The following is a 24,344-nucleotide window of genomic DNA, read 5'->3' on the forward strand; positions in this document are numbered from 1 at the left end:
TCCATCAGAATTTAGATGATCCTTTTTTTAACTGAGAAATTTTTACATGACTCTGGGTATATATGTATATAAAATAGGTAAACAAATCAAACATTTACTGATAACATCATAATTTCATGATCCCCACGTTCAGTTACATGACTCAATGAGGTCATGATCCAAGTTTAAGATTATAGATGATTTCTTAGAAAGTCCCTTCCAGCTATAGACCCACAATTCTTGGAACTAAATATCATAGGTGCTATTTTCCCCATTTAATTCATGAGGACAGCTAAGACTCAATGGTTTGTCCATGGTCATACAGCCAGCAAGCATCTGAGGTATATTGAACTCCAGTTCTTCCTGACTTCCAAATCCAATTTTCTAATCACTACACTGTTAGACCTTACATTTTAAAAGTGATTATTATGTATAAAGTTTGAAGGGCAGAAATGTAGGGGAGAGTCCAATGGTACGGTTCCTACTGGTGTGATATTAAAATAAATGGTGACAAGGGAAGAAATGTCTGGATTCAGAGGATACTCCGCAGGGCTCAGGTAGAAAGCAGAATTTCCCATTTCCTGCAGGATTCCTCTCATCTTTTCTCCTTCTGTTAGCAACACCTGTAAGTGCTTTATTCCCCAGATGTTTTGTGAGTATTTGAAATGACAATGTTGTTAGCCATCTCGGAGCAGCCACACTTCATTAAATGGCTAAGCTGAATTCACTTAAATCTATGTAAAACTGGTTTTTACCAAATGTCTTGGAGGATACTATTCATGGCTTGCTGTTAGCACACCTGATTCTCTATATTATAGGCAGCTTTGTCCAAAATAGCAAATGCAAATTGCATGGAAGAGTCTGATTCTTCATACTCTTTGTCCTTTGACCCCGTTTCCTAGCCATTCATGTACTCAAAATTACAGTCACCTTTAAACAAGCCCTTTTGCCATGTCCGTGCTGATCAGAATTTCCATTGGAGGATGATTTAGGGGATCAAGAAAGGGGAGAACCTAGGATAGGTCTGTACTACTATTGGCTGTTAGTTCAACTAAAACTATGATGAGGTCAGAAGTTGAAACTGTTGTCCAGAAGGAACCCTTACTTAGCCAGGGAATTTGGGACAATTTCCTGATAGAATTCTGCTTTTGACATCCCTGAAAATTTAGAAGTGATTGCCAGAAGGAGGATTTTGGAGGAGCTAAGAGCATAAAGAAGTACCATCACTTTTCATTTCTATTGGGAATTCCCAAGTCATGGAGAGGAGTCATTGTCTTTGTAGAAGACATTCTCCCCATAACATTAGGGACCCTCAGTGAAGAAAAGTGAGGGTGGGTGGTAGGAAGTTATCAAGATCTACCAATGAAGATATCATAATCCAGTAGATAGAAGCCTTTTTTTTTTAACTCTGCATTTTAGGGGTACTTTGTTTCTTTCTGATCTATACTCTATATCATTAATCTGATTCTACCTTATGAATCATCAGTGACAAATGAATTTGAAAGATTGTTTTTTTAAGTTTATTTATTCTTGATTCTATTTTATTTCTACCTGGGTAGAAATACCCAGAAATACATGCAGTGAGTAGAACATTGGACCTGGAGTTAGGAAGACCTAAATCCAAATAAGACCAAAGACACTTTCTTGCCAGCTGATTCTAGGCAGATCACTTAACTTTTGTCTGCCTGTTATCTCAACTTTAAAATGGGAATCACTCACAAGGTTGTTCTCAGGATTAGAGGAGATAATATTTTTCATAGGGTTAGCACATAGTAGGTGCTTCATAAATGAACATTTCCTTCCTTATTTCCCCTTTTTGCAGTTAGGTCAGCAGCATCTGAGTAATGATATGCAATTGTTGTTTGCAGAGTTATGAGAAAATCCACCTGGACTTCCTGAAGAGTGACCATCCTGCTGTTGCTCGCATGAGAGTGGAGTGTGACAATACTTACATTGGTGTCACCTACAAAAATGAGGATAAGATGAAGGACTGGGAAGGCAGCTATGATGAACAACGGTTGAGTGCTGACAGTGGCTATATCATCCCTCTGCCTGATATTGACCCTATCCCAGAAGATGACCTAGGCAAGAGAAACAGACACAGGTAAGTGTCCCTCCATGGACCATATTATATATGGTTGGATTTTGACTTGAGGAGGATGGAAGAAGATAAGAGACAGAGGCCATTTCTTCCAACCCATTCATTTTACAGATGAAGAAACTGAGGCCCAGAGGAAGGAAGTGGCTTATCCAGTCATATTCTACATACCTAATCACTTAGAGATTGATGATTTTTGTCTCTAGCTTCATTATTATTATTATTTCAGAGGAGGAAGGTATTGGTAAATCAGGGATGTGCAGCACATTTATAGCGAGTCATTGGGGAGTCCCAGTGATTGGAGTGGATTGGAGTGGATGGGGAATGGAGTGGAGTGGAGTGGAGTGATCACCAACTGTTGGGCCCCAGTGCTCTTCCTTCTTATTGTCTTCCTCTGGGATGGACCAATTCTCATTTTCATTTCTACCAGAGCTAAGCAGGGTAGTTGGAGAATTTACTGAAATGGATCGATCACCATGGCAACTTGTTTAGAAGCCATGAAGAAAAGTTTAGAAAGAAGAAGTAAATACAATGTGTAAAATGACTTTGGAGATTGCCTGTCACTTCATTTATTTGTATAATCCCTATTCTTAATCATTACATCATGATATGTAATTAGCAGTTTATTATGCTTTTTGATAAATGCTAATCCAACTGGGCAGCCAGTGAGTAATAACAAATTTTGGAAGGGTATACCCTATATAACCATAACTCAGAAGGTTTGAATATAAGCCTCAGTTTTCCTTATTCTTGGTCTTCCCCAGTTCCCAGACATCTGAGGAAAGTGCCATTGAGACAGGTTCCAGCAGTTCCACCTTCATCAAGAGAGAGGATGAAACCATTGAGGACATCGACATGATGGATGACATTGGGATAGACTCCTCAGACTTGGTTGAAGACAGCTTCCTGTAATGGTCAAGGATCTAATGGATGTATTCCATTTCTGGAAAGAGAGGTACTCACCATTCGGTCTAAAGACTTGAACACCCTTCAGAAAACCACTTTATTGCAATGCAAATGATGCAAGGAGATTCAATTTTTTTTTTTAAAAAAAGGAGAACCTCCCAGTAAAGAGCCCAGGGACCATCGTGAATATGAATGTGTGAGCTATATTGGAATGGACCTTTTTAGTGTTGCTCCTTGCAATACTTTGATAGCATCTCAGTATTGATTGCCGAGTTTTTTCTTTTTACCAGATGGATGGGCAAAAAGGAAAGGCCATGCAACACCAACTTTGTGATTCAAGGGCATTTGATGACTCTGATGAACAGAATTTTCATCGCATCACGATGCCATCCTTGTAATTATGTAAATAAATATCTGAGGATGTGTTTAGATTTGTATTGAATATATTCTCTGGACTTCAGAAGAGACCACTTAAAAACATTTGTGTACTTCCTCCTTGACAACATCCTGTGTCAGTTGCTGTTGGGCTATCGTGGAAGTACGTGCAAAACCACTTTTGAAACTTAAAGGAAACCGGTACTATAGCATGTTACCTTTGTTTTTTAACGTTGAATAATAAAGAAGAAAGATAATCATTAACAAACCTTCTTTTGATAGAACTGGGCTGTTTAGAAGCCTAAGAAGTCTTTTACATATTTCTAACTATGTTAATAATAATACGACTACTGTCATCAGTAATTCTAAACATGTAATTTAGAACACATTTCCCTTCAGAGAAAGCACAATTCGGAGACATCAAGAGAAATCCAACAATGAGAATCATCAGCTGTATTAAATAGGTAATGAATTTATTGAGTTTGGGGCATTTATATTGAATAACCTCTGGCTATATAAAATAATAGCAGTAGCAGATTAAAGTTAGTTAAACATAGAAGAAAAAACTATGTAGCATCACCCAGGCAGTTTCAAGTTCTGGGTTTTTGTTCTTTGTAAAATCATGTACTGAAGAGATTATCTAATCAATTGTACTAAAAAAAATAACCCCTTGAAGTAATGAAACTTGTAAAGCAGTAAATGTTCCCCCTGTGTAAATCTATGCTTGGCCAGCCTTTTAATGGAATATACAATCACCAGTAACAAAGATTCTGACTGCTGTCATTCTGACATCCCCAGAATCAAAATGTTAATCAGATGAAGTCTTAAAGCCCTGAACAGAACTGGAAATGATCTAAAACCCCTCAGCCTTCTATAGCATTACTGGTTGAGGGGACTGTGGTATGCATCAGATTATAGAAAGATGATTTAAGGGTGAATGTGAGCTTCTTTAGAACAGAAGTGTGTGTGTGTGTGTGTGTGTGTATCCCCAGTGTCTAGCACAATGCACTGCACATAGTAGGTGCTAATAAATGTTAAACTGAATTGAATTGAAGAATGGGAGAAAAAAACAAAAACATGAAATTTGACTATTAGCCAAATAAAAGGGCTGACTTTGGAAGTTTTAATTTCTGATTATCATACCGAGTATCTGACAAATTGGATAGTTCTTCTGTATTAGCTGATATCAAGAAAATTAACTTTAGGGTTTTCCCCAAAGTTTCCAGTGGTCTATTTACTTCTTCCTTCTATAGCAGTTACTGTGATTAGGCCTCAGGTTAACAAAGACATGGTAAAGTGAAGCCATTTATAGTCTCTTGACATGGATAAACCAATTCAACATTTTAAATATGATGGTCGGTTCTATTTTTTAAAGTCATTTTGGAATAAGTAGGTTCTTTTTTTGTTACAAAAAAAAGTTAATCTGTTTAAACTATTTGAAGCAGTTGTGTGTATTGGCTGAAACCATATGAAGGAAACATAGCATGTAGTGATTTGGTGACAAGTTATATAAGCAGCAGCTAGGTACCTGATTGATGTCTACTGTCACCATCAGCCCTTCCCTTCTTGGATACTTTTGAATCCTGAGCCCATGCAGGCCTGCTAAAAAGGACAAAATAATTGGAGTTTCTAGAACCAGTCTGACTTGAAATGCATTTGTGTTTCCAGAATCACAGTTCAAGCCTTCTCTGTTAAGCAACCAGTCACTCATTCTCATGTAGCCTTCTTCCAATGATGCTTTTCTGTTTTTGCTCTGCACCTACAATCATGTCTTCTGGCAAAATATATTGAGCTCTTAGACCGGTAGCCCCTGGTCCCATTTGTCAAAAGCTTAGCCCGTGGGCTACGATTTCCAATTTGTGGCTTGGAACAATATTTTGTTGCGTGTGTTTTCAAAGTATTGCAAGTTTGTATGTTTGTTTTGTTATGGCTTCCTTGTGAGAAGCTACCAGAAGGAAAATCGCCAATCCTATCAGCTCTCCGTTTGTATGATGACAATCAAAAGCTAGCCTAAGAAATGCGACTTGTGAGTCTTTAAAGGTCAATGATTTCCTTAAAATGTGGTCTGACAACTTGTACAAAATGGTCCTGTTTTGTGAAGAGGGACGTAAGATAAGGTGATGTTATACATCCATATGTATATATGTATTTCTATATAGACGGAGAATACTGCCAAAACATTTATGACAAGCTGTATCACTGCCTTTGTTTATATTTTTTGACTGTGATATATCCCACAGGCACGTTAACTGTTGCACTTTTGAATGTCCAAAAATTATATTTTAGAATAATAAAAAAAAGTTCTTTCCAAAAGAATGGTGTGGTGTATTATGTGAGGAGGGCAAACTTGATTAGGAGAAACTACCGGTATAAGATGCAATACGAATGCCCCATTTTTATTGTTTTAAAATGTACAAATTCAGATCTTTATATTTCAATAAATGATATATAATTTAAAGCTATGCTGAAAGTCTAGCTTCATTTTTCTAAAGCAAACCACATAAATTATAAAATAATGCATTAAACTTTAGAGGCAATGGGATTGTTCAGATTGGTGCTGGACTTGGAGTTAAGAATCAATCAACAAACACTTATTAAGTGTCCGTTGTGTACCAGGCACTGTGCTAGGTATAATAAATGAAATAGCTTCTATGTGAAAGACCCTGACAAGGAGACCTGTGTTCAAATCCCACCTCTAACATTTATTAGCTATGATCACTGACCAAATCACTTAATGTCTAGGACTTGTAAATGGTTAATCTATCATCTTTTGCATATATTAATATTAGTATTAAAAAAAAGAAGCTCAATTTTAACTAGGCTCTAAAATAGTTTTTCCAAAATTGAACAGAAAACTATTCAGCTATATGAATTTAAAGTTAGATTAAAGTTAGATGGTTTGAGTGATTAAAGACTGTAAAGATTTTTCTCTCAGCTTAGAGTTTCAGGTTTCTGATATTTGGGGGTGGACTTCCCCAAATGTGAATTGAGCCATTTCCAAAAAAACAGTTTGGCCTAAAAATCATATACAATTTAGCTTTCCTAAGAAGAGTTTCTCATCTTGATGAAAACTCCATTTCAGGCATCTCTTTAGGGATAGCAAAATGTTAGAAATAACTTACTATCATAAGACAGCAGAATTAGTGCGATCAAAAGACTGTTGGACTTAGCAGTCAAGACTTGGAGCTTCAGGTTAAAATCCTAGCTCCTCTGGGTACTATCACTAAACCAACTGCCCCTATAAAATAGGGCCAGTACTTGGATGGCCTACCTATTTCAGAGCTGTGAAGGGAGAGCTGAAGCTTTGAAGTACTCTATAAATCTGAATTATATGAAATTCTCCATTACTTATGAGTAGATTTCTTGTTTTATGTTTAGGGCATTTCCCCAGCTGCAAGACCCACAACTGACCAAGAAGATGATTATGTGAAAATCTAGACATGGATCTGGGTGTCCTACAATATTCTAAAATCAAATAACAAATGATTTGGATTATATGAGGTTTTTAAATTATATATGCCTCATCTAGTTTCCTACATATGTGACTAAATGAGACATGACCATATTGTTCATCAAATCCAAAAGCCCTTCATTTCTGTAACAAGACTTGTTCTACAAATAGAATAAATAGCCTGTGGGTCAGATCCTGCCCTTTACAGCCAGGAAGATCCCAACAGTAGAAGTTTGCGGAAACAGAAGATGAAGTGATTAGGAACCCTGTAAAGAAGTCTCATTGGCTCATTATAGGCAGAAATAATAGCTCATTTACATTCGTAAGATTGTTGATCCAGGGCTGGAAAGTACCTTTGAGGATAGTCTAGTCCAACTGCCTTATAGATGAGCCAGTAAGACCCAGAGAAATTAATTGTCTTCCTGAGGTCCCCCAGGGATTGGGATCTCTAAGCCTGACTATAAACCTTGCTTTCTTTCTACTCAAGCAGTACTGAATGAGCTTCAGCTCCTGCCAACTTAGTTTTCCAGGAATTTTCAGCGAGATTCTTGTGGCTCAATTCAGATGCCTACCTGCTCCTCTTGGACTGACACTTTGGTAACATGTTTTCCAGTCCACTGATCGCAATACCTCAAGCTTTTATACTTCATTTAACTCCCTCAGACAGATTTCACATCAATTAGCACATTAAATCCTTCAAGGAGGACCATCTCCAGTCGTGCTGATCTATATCTTGCCACTGGATCCAGATGGCTCTGGAGGAAAAAGTGAGGCTGGTGAGTTTGCACACTTAATCCCATTCCCTTGCATGTCATGGCACCATAAATCCAATTCACTTGCGCGTCATGGCATTTTCCTAATGTCCTGGTCCTTTTAGAGAACAAAGGATAAAGAACAACAAAGAATCCTTCAGGACAGATAGGGTGGGTCTTGTACAGATGAAGAAACTGAGACATAGACATGTTAAGTCAGTTGCCATTGGGATGCTACTAATAGAACTGAATTAGAATTGAAATCTTCTGATTCAGGACTGTAATTAATAATTTGGCACCTGTGGCAAACAGAAGGGAGGAGACACTTGAGAGGGTTGCTCCTTGGGCCTCAGAAAACAAAGTTCTGGGTATCTGTTGCTGTGGGAGAGATCCCAGAACTTATTAGGACCAATGTTGAGAAGACCACTAGGGCAACAGCTGGACAGTCTCACCCATTTAAGTGTAGTCATGGGGCAGCAAAGGATGGCCCATTCCTAGACATTTTTTAAAAAAATTATTATTATAGCTTTTTATTTACAAGATATATGCATGGGTAATTTTTCAGCATTGACTCTTGCAAAACCTTCTGTTCCAACTTTTTCCCTCCTTCCTTCCCCCCCCCCCCCCCGAATGGCAGGTAGTCTCATACATGTTAAATATGTTAAAGTATATGTTAAATATAACATCTGTATACATATTTATACAGTTATCTTGTTGCACAAGAAAAATCATTCCTATGATTTCAGAAAGGCCTGGAGAGACTTACACGAACTGATGCTAAGTGAAATGAGCAGGACCAGGAGATCATTATATACTTCAACAACAATACTAGATGATGACCAGTCCTGATGGATCAGGCCATCCTCAGCAACGAGATCAACCAAATCATTTCTAATGGAGCAGTAATGAACTGAACTAGCTATACCCAGAAAAAGAACTCTGGGAGATGACTAAAAACCATTACATTGAATTCCCAGTCCCTATATTTATGCACACCTGCATCTTTGATTTCCTTCACAAGCTAATTGTACAATAATTCAGAGTCTGATTCTTTTTGTACAGCAAAATAATGTTTTGGTCATGTATACTTATTGTGTATCTAAGTTATATTTTAATATATTTAACATCTACTGGTCATCCTGCCATTTAGGGGAGAGGGTGGGGGGGGTAAGAGGTGAAAAATTGGAACAAGAGGTTTGGCAATTGTTAATGCTGTAAAGTTACCCATGTATATATCCTGTAAATTAAAGGCTATTAAAAAAAATCATTCCTAGACCTTTTTAATGCCATAGACCTTTTAGGCACTCTGGTGAAGCCCATAGACCCATTCTCAGGATTGAAAGAAATGATAAATTTCAATTAGAATTTAGAAAAGATGTGACTGTGGACCATGATGGCAAATTAAGAACCTCTGACCTCAAGAGCAATCTTGAAATTCCTCAGACTTCACCTTTTGGAAGGTGAGAGCCATGGGGTGGAGGTCAGGAGGAGGTCATGGAAATGGTGGTGATTTTGACCCCACCAAGTAGCTAGATCATGGCTGCCTTGTGATTTGTTGACCACCCGTCCAGGAGAGCAACTTGTGCATTGATGATAGTAGCTCTGGGTAAAGGTGAAGGAGGAACTGATCACCCCTAATGATTGCTCTGTCATGAAGTCTATTTGCTGCCCAGTAACTTGTGACTTGTCCAGAGTCATGAAGCTACTTGTTCAGCTGAGGTGTAATTAGAAGCCACATCTTGATTCCATGTCCAGCTTTCTATCCATTAAGGGGCTATAATGATATACATTGCTCAAAAGGAAGTTGCTTTGCTTATCGATTTATTCCCCAAGTAGGAAGCAATCGGCCAGTCTGCCTGAAGAGGATTCAACATTTCTGTAATGAGAACCTTTGCTTTTCAGTATAATAACAATAGTCACAATCACAGGCTTTATTACTTTAATAGCTATATGCTCCATAAAGTACAGCTCAAGGAAATGGCTTAAAATATGTGAACTCATCACAAGCCAGACAATTTTCCCCAGGATAATCAGTGTAATAGAAATGCTTCATCTCATTCACCCAAGATAAAATCCAGCCACATTGTTACAGCAAAATTAATATATTGTGTTCATAACGGATACATTTATTTTTTTTCACAAACACAGAATAAGTGAAAATACATATGTGGTCTTAATTAGCGAACTATAACATTCTGTTCCACCCATAAATAGCACCCATGCGCTGATGAATAATGAATACATTATCCAAAATGTATTCTTAAATTGCTAACGTTTCCGTCACCAACAGTTTCGCTTACATATAAAGTTGATAGAGATATTAAGAATATGTGGTCTCACATGGCACGGGGAGCTGATTTGCTTCATGTTTCTGGTTTGTGGGCTAATTGGACTTTTTAAAAAATTCTCCACATTATCCTAGCAGATGGTATTTTGCTATATCATTATTCATGGATATTAATGACTTCCCTCTGCAGCATGTGGATGCTGTCTATTTTGAATTTCATTACATTTCATGCCGACTGTTCCAAGTAGAATTGGTTCCAGGATTCTGTCTGGTGCCTAGGCTGAGAATTGGCTGGTTGGTCAAGTGTTATACATCTGCATTAGTTAATTCTTTGAGGGGGGAAGGGCTTCCTTTTTTCTTTGTCTTAGGTGCCATATTGGTTGAATAATGTACTTTGTAAATTTCATTAGGTTAGGTAAACCTGCCTGTAATCTTTGTTGATGTGCCAATAATCTCTAGGATCTTAAATTCTTAATTTGTGCTCTTTTTCTCCTTTGCTTATTTGTGATATACTGGTGGAGACTGGGAGGATGAGGAGTTCACTCTCCAGGTTAAAAACACAGAAGTATAATAGGTAGTGATTTAGTCAGAGGAAAATGATTGTTTAACAAAAACTTGGTGCTCAATGGCTTTCCTATGGTTTCAGAATGTCTCTAGAATTCTTAATATTATATTAATATTATATAATTATATATTATATTATATATATAATATAATAATGATAGGAATCTAAAGGATTCTTCTGGTCAACCAGTCATGTGATATTGAAATCTACACTGTATTGCTGAGGTCAAGAATAAAGTCATGGAATTTTGTGGTCCAGTGTTATTTTTTCCCCCCAATCCTAACTTCTCACAGTCAGCCAAAAATAAAAGGTATTAAAAGAGAATGTAAGTTTTCCCTGAAGTAACTGGGAAGCTTTCTGATTAAATTAGGATTTTATGTAACCAGAGAAAAGAAAATCGAGAGAAAGTTGCACAGTGTCCACTTCTACCTCAGTTAGCAGTAAGGATGCTTAGAAAGGGTTTGGCCTTGGTCATCAGAAAGCACCATAGTTGTTCCTGATTTCATATACATACTCACAAAGCACTCTTCAGATCTGTGGTCTGGTGCTTTGAGATGAAACTTGGATTATGGAAAGGTGGCAGAAACTGTAATTCCTTATCCAATTGCCAGCCTACTCTTTGTTACAACAGTAGCAAAGATGGACTTGTTAGGTGGGAATAGTTTGCTCAAGAGCGACATAATCTGAAATTCTGAGGGCATCAAGCAAGATCTGTAAAGATCTTGCTGCTCCAGTCCATAACTATCAAAACTACCTTCAATATTTACCTGGAGAATGAAATCCCTCTTATGGGCTTTTAAATTTTTTTTTATTATAACTTTTTATTGACAGAACCTATACCTGGGTAATTTTTTTACAACATTATCCCTTGCACTCACTTCTGTGCTGACTTTTCCCCTCCTTTCCTCCACCCCCCTCCCCTAGATGGCAAGCAGTCCTATATATGTTAAATATGTCATAGTATATCCTAGATATAATATATGTGTGCAGAACCGAACACTTCTCTTGTTGCACAGGGAGAATTGGATTCAGAAGGTAAAAGTGACCTGGGAAGAAAAAGAAAAATGCAAGCAGTTTACATTCATTTCCCAGTGTTCCTTCTCTGGGTGTAGCTGCTTCTGTCCCATCACTGATCAAATTGAAACTGAGTTAGATCTTCTCTTTGTTGAAGAAATCCACGTCCATCAGAATACATCCTCACACAGTATCGTTGTTGAAGTATATAATGATCTCCTGGTTCTGCTCATTTCACTTAGCATCAGTTCATGTCAGCCTCTCCAAGCCTCTCTGTATTCATCCTGCTGGTCATTTCTTACAGAACAATAATATTCTTATGCACTTAAAAAAAAAAGTTTTATTGATGGTTTGTTTTTACTTCACAATCCACTCCCAATATACTCCTGATCCCAACTGATCTCTATCTTGTAAGACTGAAAACATAGTTAAATAAAACCAATCAGCACAGTGACCATATTTGACAGTATAAGCAATATTCCATGTTGATAGTCTCCTAGTCCTCTGCTAAGAGGAGGGAAGTATGTTTTATTACCTGGCATTATAATGGGCCAACATTTAGCTACCTTTAATGTTATTAATTTTTTTTACCTGTTCTTTTTTAAAATAAATTTTATTCATATCTTGGTTGCTGGTTTTTTTTGGCACCTGCATTTCCTACAATATTCCCTTCTCTCACTCTCAGAAAACTATCCCTGATAATAAGGTATGAAGGAAGACTAAAAAGAAACTTAATAAAAGCTAAACAACATATATTTAAAACTTTTGATGCTATATTCAGTATCCCATAATCATGATCTGCAATTTCTGTAAAGAAACAGGTGTGGGAAGTGATGTGTGTGTGTGTGTGTGTGTGTGTGTGTGTGTGTGTGTTACAGTGTGATGGGAAACATTTTACAATTCTCCTTGAGGGTAAAACTTGATTATTAGAATTCTCAGGATTTACTTTCAATTGTTTTCTTCTTGTTTCCTTTTGAATTATCAGTCATAGTGTATATTGTTTCCTGGTTCTTTTTATTTCACTTTGCAGCAATTAATATACTATTCTCCTTTGAGTTTCTTCTATTTGTCATTTTTTACCTCACAATGATATTCATTAAACACAACTCGTTAAAGCCAATTCCCCAACTGATGGCTTTCCATTTGTTTCCAGTTTATAGTTTCTTCAAAAACCTGCTGCTTCAAAATATCGGGGTATGTATTCAAATCTTTTCTGTTCCATCCTTGATTTCTTTGGAGATATATTTTATCCAATAGTGAGATCACAATCACTTAATTGCAAAATGTTTCTTCTGGACTCCTATACTTAATTCAAAATTGTTTCTCAAAATGGTTCTCTTGGGCTTTTGTACATGGCATAAAGACTACTGGGACAGCTATGATATCTCTGACATCTGGTTCTGGACAAACTAAAGCTTTGGTTTTTTTCTCTCTGTCATCATGGATGCCCTTACTTTTTGCTATTTCTCAGTCAGACAAAGCTCAGTCTTCTTTTCTTTCTCTAGTCCTACAAGAAGCCCTGGCAACAGGGGCTTCACAACCCTTCTGCTGTGGAAAAGAGAAAGCTGTTCCTTACTACCCCAAGTAGCAGGGGTAGGAAAAAGTTTGCTGTTGCCAGGACTGCCCCCATCCCATGCCATCTCACCACCCACTGCACTTCTTCTGTCTGAATGAAGTGATGGCAGAGTTAGCAGCAAGAAAGAGAATAACAATGTCACTTTCCTATAGCACTTTAAGATTTATCAAGCACTTTCCTTAAATTCTAGGAAGATTAGTTCAAGTATAATCATCTCTTTTGTATCTGAGGAAATTGAGACTGGAAGGGTTAAGCCACCTCTCCAAGGTCACATCATCATTGTTATTCAGTCACATCTATGTGACCCCATGGACATTGTCTATGGGATTTTCTTGGCAAAGATACTAAAATAGTTTGCCATTTCCTTTTTCCGATGTGTTCCCATTTTATTGATGCAGAACTGAGGCAATCTACAAGGAAGCAAAGAAAAGAGGGACAGTTCTGAATATAATACGTGGTATACATTATATATGCCTTCTATCATTATTATTATTATTATAGCTTTTTATTGACAAAACATAGGCATGGGTAATTTTTCAACATTGACCCTTGAAAAAATTTCTGTCCAATTTTTCTCCTCCTTCCCCCCATCCCCTCTCCTAGATGGCAGGTAGTCCCATACATGTTAAACATGTTAAAGTTTATATATGTATTCTTGAAATGGAAATTTATTGTTCCATATTTTGAATCCTCTCGTATTCTATTACATACATGACATTTCCCCCTATTTTTTTCTTTTTCTATTTTGTATTTAAGTTCTAAATAAATATATTTTTAAAATAAAGTAAAATGCATTAGACCAAAAAAAAAACCCCAAAAAAGAAAATAGGGGCTAAATGTCCAGGATGTGTGTGAGTATGCATGTATATGTGTATAATATATGTGTGTGTGTGTATATATACACAATGATTTGACACAAATTTAATATAAAAACTTTTTTCACATCTGACAACTTCCCTTCTTATTCTAGTTGCATTAGTATGATCTGTAAAGGAGCTTTTTGATCTTAAATTCCCTCTTCTGCTGCAGACACATTTTTATGTTCATTCAATTACTTTAATCTTTTTTTAAGGTGGTTTTTTCCCCCACTGGCTCTCTTCTTTTCACCCTCCCTCCCATCTTTTCTTCTCATTTGATAATTCCTCTTTCTTCTCCTCTCCTTCAGCTAGTCCTGTTCAATAGTTTTAAAATTCATTTTGTACCCCTTTCTAAAAAGCATTTATGCTCTTCTTTTCATTAGTCAGCTTCTATTTCTTGACACTCTTCTCTGACACTCTACTCTTCTAGACCCATTTTTTATTTCTACTCTAGACCTTCATTTTTTGATTCATGAATGCTATAATTATATGGTGTGAAGATGGAGTTAGCACCCTGGATACTTTAGAATCAGCTGGAATCAGGATAAGCAAAAGTCCTTCTTGATCTTTAGGGTAGAAGTGAAGGGAATGGACACAGGATTTCCACGACCTTCCTTTTCCACCTCCATTGCCCAACTGACTCTGGCTTGTCTTATTCTACCCCCTAATCCTTCCCACAATTCTCTGTATATACCAAAAGATCAAGCCAGCACAGAATAGTGAGAAGGGCCATTTTCCAAGGATAGGCTAACAGAGTTTTGTCCAATTGGTAGTTAGCCTTAAGTGCTTGGTTGTTCGACCTCAGTGCATCAATTCAAGAATTCCAGCCCTCTACATCTCCTACTTTCTTTTGTTTTAGAACAAAGGTGGTCACGCCATCCCTGACTTCTCAGGGAGGTGAGAGCCCCTAAAAGGAGGTGATCATGCCCTCCCTGACTTCTCAGGAAAGGAGGTGAAAACACCAAAAAGGAGGTGATCACAAGCCCCCCCCCCCAACTTCTCAGGAAATGAGGTGAAAGCACTAAAAAGGAGATAATAACTCCCTCCCTGACATCTCAGGAAGGAGATAAAAAGCACCAAAGGGAAGTGGGAATTGCTAGCAGGTTTCTGGGCCAAGGGTCTTATTAGAAACAGGTATGCACAAACCCATCAGCATGGGAGGTATTACACAAGCACATAGCAATAACACACAGGCTATAAGTGATGACTCTCCTCACAGCCAGTGCAGGCTCAATATGGTGTAACAAATATGAATTGTACATGCAAGTAGCAGTATAACAAACAATATAAATCAACATGGTGTTGTAAAAGATTTCCAGAAGTCCTAGAAGGGGGTATGTAAACAACAGTCACACATACACCTTCTTCAGCAGCCAAGAGATAGTCCAAAACCAATCTATTGTCCATTGCTTCACGTGCCAGGGAATCCAATAATCCCTGGAAGTTTTTGAAGTCCTGCAACAGTCTTTTTATGTAATAGGGAATCCAATGATTCCAGCAGATTTTGAAGTCCTGCAATAGTCTTTTTATATGTTAGGGAATCCAATGATTCCTGCAGATTTTGAAGTCCTGCAACGGTCTTATCATTTCTCAGAAAATCCAATGATTCCTGAGGGCTTTCAAGTTCTACAACAGTCTTATCATGTCTCAGAGAATCTAATGATTCCTGAGGGTTTTGAAGTCTTACAACAATCTTATCATGTCTCAGAGAATCCAATGATTCCTGAGGGTTTTGAAGTCCAACAATTTTTGATGTCCATGAGTGAAATGCCATAACTGCCATGCTTGTTCAGTGGTTGGCAGTCAGTGATGGAACCAACTGATGTTTCTTGAGTATTCTCCTTTGTTTCAAGGGTCTGCTCTGTCTCTCTCTGATGGACAAGGCGAAAATGGTTCTTTGGCACCCATCTGATTTTTTCTTCATCTGTGGAGATAGAAGCAAACCCTCTCCCCCAAGCAGCTAACTTATCTGGTCCCTTCCATTCACCACTTTTTGGGTCTCTCCACATCACCTGGCAATTATCTAAAGATAGTGGAGCTGCTTGCACTGGACACTGTCCTTCCGGTGAGTTATAAAACCTGTCTGCTGGAGCCAGTGCATCTTTGTCAAAAATCAAGAAGTTAATAGTTTAAAGAGCTGGATTTAGAAGTTCTCTAGGCTTACCTATGGCTCCCCCCTTTCTTTTGTTTTTGGAGGAGCATCTTAATGTCTCTGTTTCTTCTCTCTAATATTGCCTGTCCTTGAGGATTAAAGGTGTCAGTGGTGTGTAAAATCTTATACTGTGCACAAAAGTGTGCAAAATGTTTAGAAGTATATGCAGGCCCATTATCTGATTTTATTGCTTGTGGCAAACCCATAACTGCAAATGTTTGTATAAGGAATTCAGTGACCACTTGGGCTGTCTCTTTTGCTGCTGGTATTGCAAAACTGAATCCTGAAAAAGGGTCTACCACAATATAGATAAAAGACAGATGACCAAAAGATTTATAATAGGTCACATCCATTTGCCAAATTTCATTGGGTCTCAAACCATGAGAGTTCTTCCCTGGAGGCAGTGTAGGAGCATGGAAAGAAAGGCTTTTACTATGCTCCTAGCTTCCTCTCTTGTTATTCCAAATTGTAAACATAAAGCTCAAGCACCTTGATGATATTTAAAATGAGATCCTTGGGATTCTTGAAATAAAGGAGCATTGGCCAGCATAGTTAGAAGGCTATATGCCTTTGAATTACCATTAAAAATAGGGCCTTGAAGTCCACTATGAGAGTGGACATGCAAGATATAAATCTTACCTGGATGCTTTCTCACTTGCTCTTGAAGTTCCTTAAAGAGCTGATATATATTAGAGGCTACAAATTTTATTTGGTTGTGGCAATTTTTTGTACCACACCTATTGAATAGGTCGAATCAGATATTATATTTACATCTCCTGGATAATAAGTAAGAGCTAGAATAATTGCATACAATTCATTCTGCTGAGTGGACTGAAAAGGAGTTCTGACTACTCTCTTTATAGTTAAGCCACAAGAGTATACAGTGCAAATATTATGTTTGGATGCATCTGTAAAGATAGTTGGTCCTTTAAGAGGAACTTTAGAAACTTTTTCTTCAAGAATCCATTGCCAATTATGGAATAGTCTGGTTATCTTTAATGGAGACCCGTGTGTAAAATTTGGAGCCAGGGCTAATAAAATTTGGCACTCTCAGGGTGGTTTCACAGTATACATTAATTTGTGCATTAGTATAAAAGGTGTATATCTCGTCAGGTCTTATCCTAGATAATTGTACTGCTTGTTTAATGGCCTTTAATAAAATTCTAGCCACACGCACTGGATAAGGAGTAAAGCTTTGTTCTGGTTGTGCCGGGAGGTTCACCCACTCTATCATACTATCTCCTTGATGAAGGACCACTGTGGGTGCCTCTTGTGTAGCAAAAACTGATATTTCCAAGGGTTTTTGAGTGACTCTTTCAACCACATTGGATAAAGCCAGTTCAACTTCTCTCAAAGCCTCTTGAACTTCTTTTATAAGCTAGCATGATGAGTTAAAAACACTGTCTCCCCTTAAAATGTCATATAATGGTTGCAACTGATAGGTAGTCAAGCCTAACACTGGACGCATCCATTGAATATCGCCTATCAATTTCTGAAAGTCATTTAAGGTGTTTAGCTTCTCTGTTCTTAAGTACAGTTTTTGTACTGTCAGCACTTTAGGGTATACTTCATATACTAAATATTGAAAAGGAACATGTCTTTGAATTTTTTCTGGAGCTATAAGCAATTTGTAGTTCCTTAGTGTTTCTATGGCATTTTGTAGACATGCTTTTAACATTTGTTCCTCAGGTGCACATCCCAGTATATCATCCATGTAATGTAATAACATTACTTTTGGAAATGCTTTTCTTACTGGAGTAAGAGCAGCAGCAACATACATTTGACACATAGTAGGGCTATTTTTCATTCCCTGTGGTAAAACTGTTCATTCATATCTTTTATAAGGCTAAGCTAAGTTAACTCTGGGCACTGAAAAGGCAAATCTTTTCATATCCTCCTTATCCAGAGGGATAGAATAGAAACAATCCTTAATGTCTATAACCCACAGAGGCCATTCTCTACGCAACTGAGTAGGAGATGGAAGCCCAGGCTGAAGAGTTCCCATAGTTTCCATCTGTTATTTTACCTTTCTTAAATCAGTCAACATCTTCCATTTTCCAGATTTCTTTCTTACAACAAATACTAGGGAATTCCAAGGACTTAGAGAAGGTTATAAGTGTCCTTGGTCAAGTTCCTCCTGTATTATATCTAATAAGGCCTGAATTTTATCACTCCCTAAGGGCCACTGTTCTATCCTCATAGTTTTCCATTGGATAGGAACAGGTGAAAGTGTTGGCAGGGCTTCAACAGCAGCCCTGCCTAAAAAACCGAGGTACTCATTTTTAATCCTAATTGTTGATGGGGATTTTTTTCAACTATAAAAGGAGTAAAAACTCCTGTTTCACCTTCAAATATCCATCTTATAGGGGCAGCACTAACTTCAGCTGCTATTGATCCTCCTACGCCAGACATGTAGGTGTCTGCTTTAATCTTTGGTCATTGACTGGGCCAATTGGCACCTCTAATAACTGTATGATCTGCATTAGTATCTACCAATCCTTCTCGTGGTAGGCCATTTATATAGATTGTGAGAATAGGTTGGTCAGCCATTACAGCTGCTGCCCAGTATATTCCTGGATTTTGTTGCTTGGAGTCAGAATCTGGGTGAATATCATCAGATTGCTTATTAGGAGTCTGTATCAGTAAACCTGATGCTACTACTTCTCCTGGTTGATAAGTCATACATTGTCTACTTGTATTAGTGACTGGGATATTATCTACACATTTTCCAGTTTCCCATATCAGTGTGTGGATGGACACTGTTTTGTACGTACTCTCAGGAGGTGAAATGGTCAAGCCTATTGTGCTTGGAGGCAAGAGATCCATAGACTGGAGAGGAACAGATTTCACCTTCCCAGGGGGCATCTCAGTAGCAGTTGCATACAGCTCTATTCTCTCCAATTGTAATCCCTTTCTCCCATCAGATGGCTTCCTGGCTGATTGGTCATGTCTGGGTACTGATCTTCTAGGCAATCTCTGGATGTAGCATTGTCTGCCATCATGCCCCAAGTGTTTTTTGCTTCGGGCCCTGGGGCTGGACACCCCCCTCCCATTCTGTTTCTCTGAATCAGTCTACATTCTGATGCCCAATGGAAGCCTATGTTGCATTTTGGACATGCGGTATTGGGTCTTATTCTCCTACCCTGTTTTCTCATTCTGTCTCTATGCCAACATTGAGCCTTCAGATGCCCTACTTTACCACACTAAAAGCATTGATGAGTCTCTCTGGAAGTCCCTTGCCAAAAGGGACCCTGTCTTCCCATGTTCAGATCTTGGGAAGTCTGCATCATAGCCTGGCTATAAAAGGCATTTGTGCCTACTGTGGCACAGCGTCTTATGATCTCCTCTAAAGGAGCATCCTTGCACAGTCCTAGTATAATTCTTCTGCAAACCTCATTAGAATTTTCTTTAGCAAGTTGCCTTATCATAATGTCTATTACTGCATTTTCACCATTAGTTCATATGATAGCTGTCTGCAAACATCCCACAAAGTCAGCAAAGGGCTCATTTGGCCCTTGTGCAATTTTTGTGAAGGCCTCACCTTTGTCGTTTTCACCTGGTAGAAAAGCCCATGCTTTGATAGCAGCAGCAGCAATTTGCTCATATGCTGCTATGGGGTAATTAATCTGTACTGAAATGTCTGCATAGGAACCTATACCTGTTAGTTGGTCACAGGTGATTGGAGGATTAAATCTACTATGACTATTTTGTTGGGATTGTATCCTATAGAGCTCACTATATTCAGAAAGCCATAACAAGTTTTGTCCAGGTTCTAGCATGTCCTTGCTATAGATTTCCAGTCCCTAGGGATTAAGACTTCATAAGCCAAATTCTGTAATAACATCTTAATTTAAGCTGATGTAGCCTCATAAAAAGTGCAAGCCTTTTTCAGGTCTTTGAGGATTTCTATATCAAAAGGAATGTATCTTCTACTTTCTTGACTTGAAGAGATGAACTGTTAATCACAGGACACATTCCTATTTTCAAATCAGCTAAATCCTGCCCTTCCTCTGTGGCTTTAAGTACTGCCTTTTGCAATCTACTCATAGGAGGGGGTGATTGCTGGGGGGAGGTGCTGGTGATATCACTGCCCCTCCCACTACTCCTCCTCCCTCCATCCTGGAAGGTGGAGTTGATGGGGACATGTCAATAATCTGCTCTGTAGGCAGGATTGAAGCTGCCTTGTGAGAGAATCACCACACCCTTCATCCTCACTTAACTCCTCATGCCCTCTGGCGATATCGCTATTAATCTGTTCTTTGTCTTCCTTTTTTTCCTCACACTTCCTCATCTGGCTGTTCTTAAAAATTTTCTTTTTTCCATAACTTGCAGGATTCTTTAAGGCCAATTGTATTATGTTGTATATATAGAATGTTTCCTTGGAAATTGAATGAGGACCTTTATCATTGTAGTATTCACATCGTTGATCTCCTACTGGTTTCCAGTTATCTGGCCCTATTTCTTCTTCCTTTAAGAACCAAGGGGACGTGTATTCTAATGTACCCAAGAGTCTAGCGATTTGCGACCAAGTTATAATTAAGTGTTTTCCCTGGATCAACTTAAGTATCCTTTCTATAGCCTCCCGCCGGGGCAGGGGTGGGCATGGGGCTGGGGCTGGGGGATAATCTTTTCCTAATATCTGCCCCATTTCAGCTAGAAAACGTTACTAGTTTAGCCCTTAACAAAGTAAGTTCCCTGTTTGTCTATTAAAATACTCTCCCTATTTCCTGGTCACTGGGGACTTCTTCAGTGAAATTAGGGTCCTTGGTCCACATGTTGGGCACCAAATGTGAAGAACGAGTTAGCACCCTGGATACCTTAGAATCAGACAGAGTCACGATAAGCAAAAGTCCTTGGTCTTTATTCTTGGTCTTTAGGGGTAGAAGTGAAGGGAATGGACACGGGATCTTCACGACCTCCTTCTTCCTCGTCTACCACCAAAGTGATCCTGGCTTGTCTTATTCCACCCCCCTAATCCTTCCCACAATTCTCTATATACACCAAAAGATTGAACCAGCACAGAATAGTTGGAAGGGCCATTTTCTAAACATATGCTAATAGAGTATTGTCCAATCGGTAATTAGCCCTAAATGCTCGTTGTCCGACCTCAGTGCATCAACTCAAGAGTTTCGGCCCTTTACAATATAATCTGTCTGCCTCTTTTCTCTGTATTCTTCATGCAATCCAAACTTCCAAGCTATCTATTCTAGCTTTCCCCTAAAGCTGCTTTCTACCACAGAGTCATATACCTTGTTCCATGGATTCCCCATTTTGTCTTACTTCCAGAACATTGTTAATTATTGAAGGTGTCAAAGAAGACTCTGTCCCATAGTACAGTGGGCCCCTTCCAGATGAGGTTCCTAATTAGACAGCCCAATACACTCATCTATACTCTATCCTATTGTCCTTTCCCCTATATTTGCCTGGAATCTTACCGTGTTTATATTCTCTCACCATTTCAGGTGCCTGCAGGGTTTCCAAATACCCAACCCACCCACTCATCCCATGACCAAGACTTTTCAAACATCCTGGTGACTTCTGTCACCTCTGTCCCTCTGTCCCTCTGTTCTCTGGCCCGGTACCCAGAGTTCAAAGGCTGTACTAGCAGTTCAGAAAAGTTCTGAAGCTTGGAACCAGGCCTGTATAACAAGGGAAAGGGGGATGAATGACTCAGGAGGGGTGAGTTTTGATATAAGCATGTGTTGTATCCTTGGGTCTGTTTGTGCAAGCTTGATGCTGGTAACATAGAAGGTGAAAGGAAGGGACTGAGTGAGGTCAGAGTCAGTGAGTGTCAGTTCCTGGAGGTTTATAAAACTTTAAAAAAATATTATTTTGTGTATCCTGAATCAAGAAGACAGCTGAAGTTGCTTCATCTTTGGTGCATAATTTTTATTTTGGAAATATTTGAGAAACTGTAGGGATTGGCAAGAATGTCTAGTTTGAGAGGCAGCTAGGTGGTGCAGTGGATAGAGTACCAGCCTTGAAGTCAGGAGGACTGAGTTCAAATGTGACCTCAGACACTTAAGACTGCCTAGCTATGTGACCCTAGGCAAGTCACTTAACCCCAATTGCTTCAGCAAAAAAATTATAAAATGTCTAGTCCATTTCTTTTCTATTATTATTAAGAGGAAAGCATTTTTCACCATCAGTCTTCTCACATTGAGATTAATCATTGCGATGATCTGAATTCTAATTTTTTTAATGTTGTCTTCTTTTACATTAGTGTAGTCATTATATATATTGTTCTCTTGGTCTTTATGCCGATTCATACAAATCTTGCCAAATTCTTCAAATAGATAATTTCTTATGGTGCCATAACATATCATTATGTCCAAATGCCTCAAATGACAGGTACCTATTTTGTTTCCAGTTTATTGTCACCACAAAACAAAAGTTTTAAAACTTAAAAAAGCTATTATTTTGTGTATCCCGAACCAGGAAGACAGCTGAAGTTGCTTCATCTTTGGTGCAGTAAATAATTGCTTTTTATGGGATGACTGTCCTCAGTCTTTTACTTTGGGGAGGAGGTATAATTTTCCAAGGAGGAATATGTCTAGATCCAGGATCAAATCCCTTTCTCTTACAAAATAAGTACATACGCCTTTAATTACTACAATGCTTAGATAACTAACACCTTACCTTATGAAAGATAAGACCTGAGCACAGTAATGCTGATGAAACCCTAAGGAATCATGGCGCTGTCATCATTTGGCTTCTGAGGTTGTAGATTTGCTTCGTGGCCAACTGCCATGTCCAATAAAAGTGGGATTGACTCAATATTGAGTCAAAGGAGAGAATGCCATTTGCACAATCACCAATAATATTTCCTGCTGATCTTCCTCCCTCTCCATCTCTCTCCCAAGTACTTGTAGCTTGAGAGACTGAAGAGAATAAAAGAATAATGCAGTTCAAGTGAGAGCAGCTGTGGCAGTGGGCTAGCAGCTGCTGCTGAAGGTATTTATTGTGTCTCAGTTGGGTCGCTGTAGCTTAAATGGTGGTTTTGTCTTTAGTATATCCTCTAGTGCCTTTCATAATGAATGTTTGTTCATTGGAAGGCCATTTAGGGTCATTTATTTATTAACATTTACTCCCTGGGGAGTATCTCACATCTACAAGTGTTAGAACTTCCTAGAACTTAACTTATTTTTTTCTTTACCAGGATGGATAATATATACTCACCGAACTAGAAACATTTCATAGCTGGAAACATCTGTAGAATACTGATCTCCATTCCAGTGGGAGAGGCTCCAAATTAATCAATATTGCTAGAGTTGTTAATAAATTGAGGTAGCCATATTTCATTCTCAACTGATTTTCAGTAAGTAACCCCAATGTTTATCCTTTGGAAACAACAACAATAATAATTTAGATAAGGCTGTATACATCCTACTCCATTTGAATGGAGAGACTATAGGCATGAAGTAATACAGGAACGCCAAACTAAATCCCCGGTATAGTACTCGATTTCAAATGCAATTGGGAAAAAAAGTTATCAAAATAAATAAAAATACAACACAACATAAATAATGTTCATTTGTGGTTTCCTAAGTTGATATGCAGCCCAAAGGGATTTGATTCTATTTGAGTTTGACTCAATTAATTTAGTGGATAGAAAGGAAAGAAGAAAGAGAAGAAAAGAGAAAAATAAATAAGTGAGATCTTTAAAATAGAGTAGCTATTTTTGTTCTGTTATTTAATTTGTAGTTATATATTATGAATGTAGGTGAGTATTTATATATATGCCTATATGCATGCATCCCTAGGAGCAGTAAGGAATAATGGCTGGGATGCTGGTCTTGGGAACAGGAAAACTTGGATTCAAACATGGTACCCAGCACCAAATAGCTGTATAATATTGGGCAAGCCATTTAAACTCTATATGCTCTCTAGCCCTTAAATGGAAAATCCTAGATGCTTTGTAATTAGTGTTGGTGGAGGGATTTTGCACATCTCCCACACTATCTTTGTTTCACTATTGTCTTGAAATGACTTTCCTCTGAAACTGTCTTCTGCCTCTTAAAAAAATGAGTCTATTTCTCCAATTAAAAGGGCTATTTCCATTCTGTTTCTTTTTCCTTTTCAAAACATAGTTTATCCCACTTTTATAGCAGAACTGTTGCTTTGGGGAAAAAATCAAGAATTAAGAGCCTGGTTGGAAATATATATGTAATGCATAGCCTGTATCATGCCCAGAAGACTATTTTGAGCCTTGAATTCATATAAACTTGGTTCAGTCTTTTTTTTTTCATTTTTTATTAACATTTTTTTATTTTCGAAACTTATGCACAGATAATTTTCAACATTTGCCCTTGCAAAACCTTGTGTTCCAGAT

General features: G+C 38.1%; 1 protein-coding gene across 4 annotated transcripts in view; it reads left to right on the forward strand.

The window, feature by feature from the left end:
* PDGFRA (platelet derived growth factor receptor alpha) overlaps nt 1–4,006 on the forward strand; it is a 45,862-nt gene extending 41,856 nt beyond the window's left edge. For all 4 annotated transcript variants that reach the window (XM_023506004.2, XM_003773248.3, XM_031942610.1 and 1 more), the window contains exons 22-23: nt 1,848–2,083; nt 2,842–4,006. In XM_023506004.2, the coding sequence (XP_023361772.1) occupies nt 1,848–2,083; nt 2,842–2,989 (384 nt within the window). In that variant the 3' untranslated portion in view covers nt 2,990–4,006. The remainder of the gene's footprint in view (nt 1–1,847; nt 2,084–2,841) is intronic.
* Nucleotides 4,007–24,344: the final 20,338 nt, after the last annotated feature.

The sequence above is a fragment of the Sarcophilus harrisii genome, chromosome 6 (assembly GCF_902635505.1).
Source record: "Sarcophilus harrisii chromosome 6, mSarHar1.11, whole genome shotgun sequence".
NCBI lineage: Eukaryota > Metazoa > Chordata > Mammalia > Dasyuromorphia > Dasyuridae > Sarcophilus > Sarcophilus harrisii.